Source organism: Balaenoptera musculus, chromosome 17, assembly GCF_009873245.2.
Source record: "Balaenoptera musculus isolate JJ_BM4_2016_0621 chromosome 17, mBalMus1.pri.v3, whole genome shotgun sequence".
Taxonomy (NCBI): domain Eukaryota; kingdom Metazoa; phylum Chordata; class Mammalia; order Artiodactyla; family Balaenopteridae; genus Balaenoptera; species Balaenoptera musculus.
In genome coordinates, this window is record NC_045801.1 from 16,320,472 (window position 1) to 16,331,962 (window position 11,491).

Here is an 11,491-nt window from a genome sequence, read left to right on the forward strand (position 1 = left end):
AACAGGAGAGGCTGCAATAGTGAGAGGCCTGCGCACCGCGATGAAGAGTGGCCCCCACTTGCCGCCCTAGTGCAGAAACGAAGACCCAACACAGCCATAAATAAATAAATAAATAAATAAATAAAATTTTTTTAAAAAATGACTTTTTAAAAAATTAGAATATTCTTGTCTTGGAAATATGCATTTTCAAAATTTTAATAGACTCTTAAATGATCTTAAAATGGTAATGATTTAGGAATTAGCACTCCAAATTACAAGTTAGCGATTATTGCTGGCGGGGGCGTGCAGAGGTCGAGATTATGGTACCTGTTTAGTATTCCAAATCCTCTGATTCCTGGCAAACACAAGGAGGATAATCCCTGAGAGCTTGTCTACTTTGTGTACTGAATTGTTTGTCACCCTTGATATGGTGGGAGAGTGGTAACTAAAATCTTCCATTCATGTAAAGTTTTGCAGGCCTTGGAGGTACTCCCTGTAGCACCACCACCTGAACCAAGACCATTGACAGCAGAAGAAGTGAAACGACTAGAAGAACAAGAAGAAGATACATTTAGAGAACTAAGGATTTTTTTAAGAAATGTTACACATAGGCTTGCTATTGACAAGCGATTCAGAATATTTACTAAACCTGTTGACCCTGATGAGGTATTAATTTAATCTTTGGATCAAAATGCTTCAGAATTAGAGACTATTTGACTAGTTTATGTGGTTCCCTCTGTATACTGTGATCTTGTTTTCTGTATTTGGAAACATACCAAGTAGTGTCCTTCAAGAGCTATGTAAAGCATTTTCCTTGCCTGCAGAGCATAGACAATTAACTTTGCCCAACTCAAATGTTGTAGAAGTAATTTGAGAATGTCTTAATGCTACATTATATTACTGTGACCTACACAGATAAGAATGAGGTCCTAAGTTGACATTGAAGGGTGGGTGGCATTTGGATGAGGAAAGAGGTTTAGGGTGTTACTGGAGATATAGGTGCCCAAGAATAAGAATAAATACAAAACAAAACTCGCCTTAAATAGAGTCACAGTTTTGTATTAATATATTTTCATTATATCTTATGTATTTATTCTCTCTCCTTTATTTTGCCTGGTAGAAAAACTTGACTCAAATTTTTTACTGTTCAGAGTTAATTTAGTGATTTGGTCATTTGCTTGAATTTTAGGTTCCTGATTATGTCACTGTAATAAAGCAACCAATGGACCTTTCATCTGTAATCAGTAAAATTGATCTCCACAAGTATCTGACTGTGAAAGACTATTTGAGTGATATCGATCTAATCTGTAGTAATGCTTTAGAATACAATCCAGATAGAGATCCTGGAGGTGAGCATTACTGGTTTTGTTTTTCTTCCTCAGGGGGTGGAATGGGGGCTGCTAACGCTTAGTGGCGGGTGATTTCATACTAGGTGCTATATTATAAACATTTTATATTCACAGTGCCATTCAGTCCTCAACAACGGTATCCTCATTTTACAGTTGAGAAAAATGGAAGTTTAGAGAGGTTAAAAAACTTACTCAAGGTCATACCATCAGGAAGTGGCAGAGGCAGAATTCAAATGCAGGTTTCTTTCACTCCAAAACAATTATATGATGTAGCCTCTAATGAAACACAAAATTACGTAACAACTTAGCTTGTTTCCTTTGTTTATCAATGTTCTTTCTCAAAGTAGAAAAATTAAAGCTCTCTGTAATAAAATAAGTTTGAAAGGATTTTCTTAGTTAAGACCATTATAAATTTTATTACAAAAGTAATATAGCATAATACTTGCTAACAGTAATACTTAAAAAACTAAGTCACCCATTTCCTTTCTCCAAGGGTGGACACTGTTAAGTTTGGGGATATCTTTCCAGACCTTTTCGATGCGTAGAATGCATTCACGTTCTACCTCACATACCCAGTCCGTTAAATAAAATGTATAAAGTAAGGGATTTTTAAGTGATATATTTGTTCATATTTATAATGATATATTCAAATATCTATATGTTTGTTATAAACTTGTTCATTTCCAAAAAATATTCTCTCAGGTGCTTTTTCCTAGCTTCCTATTCTTGCTTTATGGATGCTGTGCCCTTAACTGTCTTAGTGGATAATTTTTTTTAATAGTTCTATTTCCTGCATTGGCTCTCTCCTCCAGTACATTGGCATTCTGTTTTTAAATTTGTAGCGCTTATAAATTAGATTGATTTCCACCGCTAAGAGTTTCCTCAACAATTTAAAAGCTCACTGTTCTTCCCTTGCCAGTCTTCTGCCCACACCTTCCCTAGACTTTATCCTGTAGTTCAGAGTTCTGGAGGTAAGCAGTGGGAAACAGGCTACCAAGTTGGGAATACCCCTTAACTGTAGAAAGAAGGAAGCATTTATCCTGGAGGAAGAGGGCTTTTTCTGTTTCATTGCAGTCATACTGCCGCTGCTTCCCTTTTCGTCCACTGTGACAATCTAAAATTACTTTAGAGCAGTGGTGTTCACACTTTAGCTACCATCAGCATCTCCTACAGGACATGTTAAGATGCAGCTTGCTGGGCCTCACCTCCACAATTTCTGATTCTGTAGATGCAGGGCCTGAGAATGATGTGCATTCTGACAAATTCCAAGGTTTTGCCAATGCTGCCACACTCCAGGAACCAATGAACTTTGCCTGGCCTTTCTTCAGGCCATGTTAGAAGCCCCCAGCAACATCCCTTCTGTTACTACAGCTGTTCCTGTCAACTATGAACTGAATATCGTGTGAATTTTGCAGCCTACTGCCCTGTGAGGGGGACTGATCCAGCTTTTCAAGCAAATTTACATTCACTTATTATCTGCCTGTTGCCTCAAGGCATTTTCCAGTTTACAGTGCTTACGCTCAGTTTTGGATTTTTTTCTAGTGTTTCCTATGTAGGGTTGCTGTTTCATTGTCTTTGTTTAGTTTCTCTGTCAATGTAATAACATCCTCTATATCTCTTCCAGAATTGTTTTACATCCCTAGTTCACTCATGACACTGATAGCCTTCCTTGCTGTTTTTGTGTCATTATGTTGTTTAGTTTTGCTACTAATTGATTCTTATATTTTCTCTGGTATTTCAAAGGGATCTGGATAGGACAGGGCAATGAAATTAGGTTTAGTCTGCCGTGTTGAATCAGATGTCCAGAACATTAGATTAACATCAAGAACAGAAATAACACAATTCCAGTAACTTTTACTATTCATGGTGGAAGTAAAAAAGGAATTGTAACGGCTATAATCTTAGCCCAACATATGGTGTTAATTTTTGTTACATTAGCAAAAGGAAAACATTTTAAAATTCTTTATTCATTCCATAGATCGTCTTATTAGACATAGAGCCTGTGCTTTAAGAGATACTGCCTATGCAATAATTAAAGAAGAACTTGATGAAGACTTTGAGCAGCTTTGTGAAGAAATTCAGGAATCTAGGAAGAAGAGAGGTAGGAAAATGATTTGATATCAGAAAAAGATGCTTTAGATGTGTTGAGTCCTTTTAATTAATTGTTTATGTAATTTTCAAATCTGGAAATTTGATTTGATATTCCACATGTCTGTTTATAAGGTTGTAGCTCTTCCAGATATGCCCCATCTTACTACCATGTAATGCCAAAGCAAAATTCCACTCCTGCTGGTGATAGAAGACCAAATCCAGAGCAAAATGAAAAGCTGAAGACCCCCAGTACTCCTATGGCTTGCAGCACTCCTGGTAAGTGCACTTATGTAAATTTTACTTACAAAACTATAGCCTTTATTCTCCTCTAATGCTGTTTACTTTTTCCATCAGTTTCCTTTGTCTATATTGATGCAGCGAATTATGTTGATTTCATTAACAGTAAGGCAACTTTGCATTCTTGAAATAAATCCAGGCTTGCAATAAAGTACCACTTGCAATCCCAGTTTACCTTTCCCCTCTCAGTTCACAATCTAACTGTGGTATGACTTGATTTGAAACTGACTTTTATTTCCTATAAATGCTAGTCTGTTTCCTGTTCCTCTTTATTCTTAGGGTATAACTCCATGGAGTACCAACCCAAATCCTGTGGGGTTCCTGAGACCTCTCTTCTTTGGCAAGCTCTTACTTCCAGTTTTTGCTGTTTAAGCTCCATGAATTTCAGACTGTCCTCAGCTTCTTAGCCTCTCAGCTATTCATTTGTTTTCCCAGATTTTGGTGCCATAATTCCTCAATGCTTTTAAACAGAATGTTCATAGAGACAGTATTCAATGGGAGCAGCCCAAATGCAGATCAACAGTAGAATGGAAAAATATGGATTATTATACAAAAGTGAAAATTATTAAACTTCAAGTACATACAACAGTATGGATGAGTCTCCCAAACATAAGGTTGCAGTGTGCTTATACTGCGTCTAGTCTAGGCAGAATGTTGAATCTCTGTATAGTGTAGTTTCTTCATCTGTAAAATGATGTCGATAATGGTAGCAAACCTGATCAGGTTAAAGTGGAATTTCAGTGAGTTAGTACATATAAAGGCCTTAGAAGAGTTCCTACTATACGGTAAGCACTCAGTACATGTAAGCTATTTTTAGTCTTGCCCTTCCTTCAGTTCATTCCTTATACTACTGCCAAAGTGACCTTTGTAATATATGCATCAGACAATTCATGTCATTGCCCTCCTTAAAATTATTCGATTTTTAAAAAAATTATTCAAGATAAAATCCAAATTCCTTAGAATGACAGGTCATTGACCACTTTCTACCTTCTCACAGTATTCTCTACTTTTGTTTGTATATTCCAACCATACAATACTATGGTGATATCTCAGGTTCTTCTCTTAATATCGCAGGAGGTATTTTTTTCTCCCACTTACTTAGACTTTAAAAAGTTGTTGAATGTTCTCTTACCCTTTTTCTTTAAATTATTTGAAGCTCAGTTGAAGAGAAAAATCCGCAAAAAGTCGAAGTGGTACTTAGGCACCATAGCAAAACGAAGGAGGATTTCACAGGCAAAAGATGATGGCCAAAATGTCGTAGATGACAAAATTGAGAGTGATACAGAGGAAAATCAAGATACAAGTGTAGACCACAATGAGGCTGGAAACACAGGGGAGTCTTCAATGGAGGAAAATGAAAAGCAGCAAAACGCCTCTGAAAGCAGAATAGAATTGGGAAATAATAATTCAAGTACTTGTTTTGAAAATCAACTTGAAGAATCTGGAAAGACTATAGCATGTACAGAATTGAGGAAAGATAAGATCGCTTGCAATGGAGATGCTTCTGGCTCTCAGATAACAGATATTTCTGATGAAAATGAAGCAAAAGGTAAGTCTCAGTCAAGCAACTTACTAATTTTAAAAGATGTTTCATTCAAAGTTCTTAAATAGTTAATTACCATCTCAGTTTACTCCTTTTTCCTTGTCTTTCAGAGTACAAGAGTTAATTAGGGAAAATAGCATTATCTTTAATAACTATTGAGCTAGTAAATCACTATTGTTAAAAGCACACTATAGCATCAAACAGACCTGGATTTGAGCCTCTAGTCTACTGCTTAGTAGCTTGTGACCTCGGTCAAGATTCTTGACCCATCAGCCTCAGTTTTCTCATTTGCAAAATTGGGGTAGATAGTTGCTGGGTAATAAGATATTCTGACGATTGAATAAAGTAATTCATCTAAAGCATGTAGCAAAATGCTTGGCTATACAATTTTTAAAAGCTGGCAGGATACCCTCTCATTTTTAAGCAAGATAAGCAGTTTCATGTGATTTCTTGCTGAGTGATGTACAACAACTGTTACTCACCCCCATCATTCCTCTATCCCTACTGTAGGTTTAGTCCAAGGTTATTTATATTTATTCTAATGATCCTGCTCCCAAAGTCTTTCATGTAGAATTGTTTCCTGTCTGCACCTTTTTGGACCTTTGGCATTAGATTTGTTTGGTTTTTGGAAAAACCAAACATTATTTAGTCTTACAAAGCAAAAAAAGGGTAACAGGGTCAAAAATTTATTTTGGTCAAAAACAAGTATTGACTAAGTTAATGAGACTGGTTTTCTTCAGTGGCTTATATGCTGTAGATAAATCTTTTCCAAGTACTTCCTTAAAATGAGTTCTCCTGTGTTTGAGTAATCTTAGAATGGTCTAGGATATAGCCTTTCCGATGTGGATATTTTAAACGTTAATCCTCTGGCTGTATAATTTAGTATGTTTTGTTTAGGTTCAAAGTTTATTTTTTCTTTTATCATTATCTTTTTTAAAAGGACACTATTTAGTGAGACAGGTACCTGTGTACATGTCAGGAGATTTGGGTTCTTGTCCTGGCTCTTAGAACAGTTAGGTATGTTGACCATAGAAAAGTCTTCACCTTTCTTTGGCCTTATTTTTCTCATCTCTCAGTGAGTAGATTGTTCTAGATCAGGGATAGGCAAACTTTGTCTGTAAAGGACCGGATAGTCACAACTATTCAGCCCTGCTGGAGAAGCCACATTGACACACATATGTAAAATGGGCATGGTTGTGTTCTAAGAAAACTTTAATTATGGAGTAATTAAATCCAGATTTAGCCTATGCGTAGTAGTTTGCAACTCCTATTCGAGATTACTGAAGCCCCCTCCAGCTCTTAAATTCTGAGTTTTATGCCTAAATAGGAGACAGTCTAATCTGTTGAGGATCCCTTGAAATACTCTATTTGAGAAAATATTTCTGAAATGTCCTTATTTTTTTTTTTTTTTTTCCGGCCGCGCCGTGTGGCATGCAGGTTCTTAGCTCCCCGACCAGGGATTGAACCTGTGCCCCCTGTAGTGGAAGCTCAGACTCCTAACCACTTGGACCACCAGGGAATTCCCTGTCCTTAATTTTTGAGTGTGTAAATGGCAGCATCTTAATCTCACAGCAGAGTCAATAAACCAGAACAGGGGTTTGTGCCTAAGTAAATATGTCCTGCTCTTTAATCTGCCTGATATTTATTTTGGGTATTATAAAGTGTCTGTGAAACAAACAACAGTTATTTATTTTTTCATTCTAGAAATGTGTGTCCTGCGGATGACTCGAGCTAGACGTTCCCAGGTAGAGCAACAGCAGCTCATCAGTGTCGAAAAGGCTTTGGCGATTCTTTCTCAGCCGACACCCTCCCTTGTTGTGGACCCTGAGCGATTAAAAGTATGTAAATTGAGATCGTAATGCTTTCATTGTGCAGATTAGAAACATGACCCACCAAAAGAGGGATTGTAATAGTACATTGTATCAATTTGGCATGTAATAAATAATGATCTTTTATGAAAGGATAAACTTGGTATAGAAAAACTTTCATAAAGGCAGTGGTTGGAGATGGCTAGGATGTTGATATTATTGTTTTTAACATACTTGTCTATGTCACTGATCCCATACATTGTTTTTACGACCATTACATATGACCATTTTAGTTGGTTTTTACTTAACAAAAACATGCAACCATGGTTAACTATGAGGTAATGGAGTATCAAGGTACGACCAGACTTGAAGAATCACAGAAATTTATCAATAGTAAGTCTGTTTCAGTCATGACAAAAAAACACTTTTTGTAAGAAATTCCTTTTTGTAAGAAAAGAACCCTGATGTGGTGAGGTAGTTCATCATTTATGTACTGTCTCTTTTTATTTCACATAACAGAATTGATTATAATGTACTCATAGTGCCATAAAATGTTCTGCAAAAATGTTGCCTTTTTTCCTGTTAGTCTAATTTGAGATTATTTTTTAATTTGTCTCTAGTGATGTATGGCTAGAATTGAAATTGGCAACCTCCTCAGCTGTAGTTTTTAGGCTGACAGGCCAGTCATAGAATGTTGATAACATTAACTTACAGCTCAATGTCAGAGTCACTATCAGAGGCTGCAGTGTCTCATTAGATGACTTGGTCTGCCTTCTCTCTGGCTTATATGCTAAAAATGCCCCCAAATCTTCAAAATTAAAATATCTCAGGGAATTTCTCTCACATATGTAACACTTACGTTTTCTTTTAGAATCTTTTGAAGACTGTTGTTAGAAAAAGTCAAGAATACAATATTTTTCAGTTGGAAAATTTGTATGCTGTAATCAGCCAGTGTATTTATCAGCATCGCAGGGATTATGACAAGACAACACTTATTCAGGTAAACTAATATATATGAGAAGTTAACACATTATAAAAATTTTTAAATACCATTTTTTTAATGTGTGGATTATGGATTATTTCTAGGTATAACTGTGTTCTGTGCTTTTTTATAAATCTAGCACTTAAATTAGTTTGTGTTTCTTTAATAAGCAGTGGAACACTGTATTATCTGTAAACTATGAAAAATCTATTTTGTGTGTATATTGATGAAGATATATAGTTCCTTTTTAAGACAGACTTAACATAGACCTATTTGTCTTTACTTAATCTTGCTTTATAGTGGGCATTCAAGTACTAATGTTTAAAAATAGAGTTTGGCTGATACCTATATAGTATTTTATATATATATATATATATATATAAAACTGGTATCTACTATATACCTATTAGTATGTAATATATATAGTATTTAGTATATCTAATAAAGTATACTATGGTACCTACACAGAATAATATATATGTAACAGTAGTACCTACAAAATATAAAGTATTAATATCTATATGTACACCAATGCCTTGATTAATAACTGTATGAATTTAATGTAAGATGAAAGCATCTCAGACTTACTTCAAAGAGGTTTAAATAATGAAGTCCCGTCAGTGATACCAGTCTATGTGATAGTCATAAACATGAACAAAGTTTCTGTTTCACTATCAGATATATACATGGATAATAATATCCTTAAGGTTGTTTACTGCAAAAAAAAAAAAAAAACCCAGCAATGGAGTCATGTTTCTTTGATTTTTTCCATATTGAAACTTACTATTTTTCCTTCCTATCCTTTATCTAGAAAATGGAGCAAGAGATAGAAAACTTCAGTTGTTCCAGATCATGATGTCATGGTACCAAATATTCTTTATATTCCGTTCCTATTTAATTCACCTTTGTCATGTTGACACAACTGATGCAAGATGAAATCCTGCATCTTTAAGGAAAAGATTAAAATAGTAAATAAAAATATTTAAACTTTTCTGGTATTTATGTACATGTGTACGATAAATTACAGAGATAACTGATAAATATTGGAATTTTCATTGAGTCACTGTAGTATAGTATTCCTGTGGTTATCAGTAGTTAAAGTGTGGCCAATTCTTAATAAAGTTATTTTGATAACTAATGTTTATGGCACTTAAGAGTAATTAGTGACATTGACATTCTTTTGTTTTAAGCACTTTTAATTTTATCCTTCCTAAAAATAGTTTATTGTGTCAGACTAGAAACTTACTTAACCATTGTCTCTTTGCCATCATTTGTCATCTTTGTTTTCTTCAATGCCCATCTCCCATCTGCCTTTAGCGTCCCCGCCTGTTCACTTAAAAGCTAGTGTTCAAGTAGTGATTTGCAGGAGGGCCCTTGAACAACTTCTAGCTGCACCACAATTCTGTACTTGAAGGTCAAAATTAATGCTTTTTAGATAAACTTTTTTTATAATTCTCATTTGGATTAATAAAAATTTTAAATATTTTTTGGTTTACTTTTATGATTATATATACAACAAATATATTAATGACTACTTTGTTAAACATCTTTTTAATAGCACGAAATTTTTATATTTGAAAACTATTTATATCCTTCTAAATGTGTTTAGGTTGTAGTCTATAGATACCTTTTATATACAATTATGTAAATATTATAAATTTTGTATTAATGATACCAAAAATACATTTCTTTCTTAAAGCAATAAAAACATTCACTGCCATGCATATTCACTCCCTTCCCCCCCTACCACCATGGTTTTTCTTTTTAGGAGACATTCTACTATTAGTTTGTGAAATAGCTTCTGTTGGAAACTTCTTTTGAGGGGAATAGGGGATAATGATCTCATATGAGAGATTCTGGATTCTAATACAGTTTCTGAGTTAAACTGCCTTTTGTTGTCGTTTTATCTGGATATTGTATTTAAAGCCTTCTAAAACTCAATTCAGATACCTTAATTAGTAGATACTGTCTTATGTAATGCGTGATGCAATGCGAGTCACTGAAAACGTTTAAGTACCTGTATATTCCTGGATTCGCATAGACACACACGTACTCATTTTTAGTGAAGTTTATTATAACTTATTCTAGATGCATTTTTTATAACTAGGATTTTATTTTATATGTCTAGCTTCTGTAATAAATTTTAAAGGTGAAAATTGCTTCTCAATGTTGTTTCTGTTTCTTAATTATTTTAAAATAATTCAGTGCAAAACAGTTGCAAAAATTTGTTTTATTACTGTGCATAATTTAAAATGCTGTTGACACTGAGATGCGTATATTCTTTAGCTACAAAGACTAATCTGCTTCCTGTCCTTTTCATGACATACTGTCTGCAGACGTGGGAAGTAATAAATCTACATTCCTATGTAGACTTTCAAAACCATGCTGAAATTGCAAACCTAGAATTTTTTTTCTCATTTTTTTGCTTAAAAGTGCAATCAGGCTATAGTAATTAGGCAAGAAAAAGAGATAAAAGGCATATTCACAGATGATCTTATATATAGAAAATCCTAAAGAATCCACAAAACATCGGTTAGAGCCAATAAATACCGCAAAGTTTCAGGATAGAATATCAGCATAAAAATCAGTTGTATTTCTGTATACTAGCAATGAACGATCCAAAAAAGGAAACTAAGAAAGCAATTCCATTTACAATAGCACCTAAGACAATAGAACACCTAGGAATAAATTTAACCAAGGCAGTGTAAACTTGTACACTCATGACTAAAAAATGTTGCTGAAAGAAATTAAATAAGACCTAAATAAATGGAAAGAGATCCTGTATACATGTATTGGAAGACTTAATGTTGTTAAAATGGCAATGTTCCCCAAAGCAATCCGCAGATTCAGTGCAATACCTTTCAAAGTCCCAATGGCCCATTTTGCAGAAATGGGAAAGTCAGTCCTAAATTCATAACGGAACTGCAAGGGACCCTGACTGGCCAAAACAATCTTGAAAAAGAAGAGAAAGTTGAAAGACTTATACTTTCTTTATTCCAAAACTTACACGAAGTTACATTCACAGTGTACACTGGCAAACAGTGTGGTACTGGCATAAAGGACAGAAAAATTTAAGAGCTAAAACTATAAAATCCTTAGAAGAAAACGTGACCTTGAACTTGGCAATGATTTCTTAAATATGGCACAAAAAATACTCTAGCAACTAAAGGAAAATTGGATAAATGGTATTTCATCAAAATTAAAAACCTTCATAGTGCTTCTACAGATAGTATCTATACTATAATTATTATATAATTATGTAATTTAATATGATACTATCTTAAAACTCAACAAGAAAAAGACAGTCCAGCAACGGATGTTTCTGATGACTTAACAGTTTTGAGGAGTACTGGTCAGGTATTTTGGAAGATCTCCCTCCTTTTGGAATTAGTCTGTTTTTCTCATGATTAGACTGGGATTATGGGTTTTGGGGAGGAAGATC

At 34.5% G+C, this 11,491-nt stretch overlaps 1 protein-coding gene across 2 annotated transcripts in view; it reads left to right on the plus strand.

The window, feature by feature from the left end:
- Positions 1-10,216, plus strand: part of ATAD2 (ATPase family AAA domain containing 2) — a 67,969-nt gene extending 57,753 nt beyond the window's left edge. For both annotated transcript variants that reach the window (XM_036830999.1, XM_036831000.1), the window contains exons 21-28: positions 449-645; positions 1,169-1,328; positions 3,307-3,429; positions 3,552-3,695; positions 4,873-5,265; positions 6,964-7,097; positions 7,939-8,067; positions 8,861-10,216. In XM_036830999.1, the coding sequence (XP_036686894.1) occupies positions 449-645; positions 1,169-1,328; positions 3,307-3,429; positions 3,552-3,695; positions 4,873-5,265; positions 6,964-7,097; positions 7,939-8,067; positions 8,861-8,905 (1,325 nt within the window). In that variant the 3' untranslated portion in view covers positions 8,906-10,216. The remainder of the gene's footprint in view (positions 1-448; positions 646-1,168; positions 1,329-3,306; positions 3,430-3,551; positions 3,696-4,872; positions 5,266-6,963; positions 7,098-7,938; positions 8,068-8,860) is intronic.
- Positions 10,217-11,491: the final 1,275 nt, after the last annotated feature.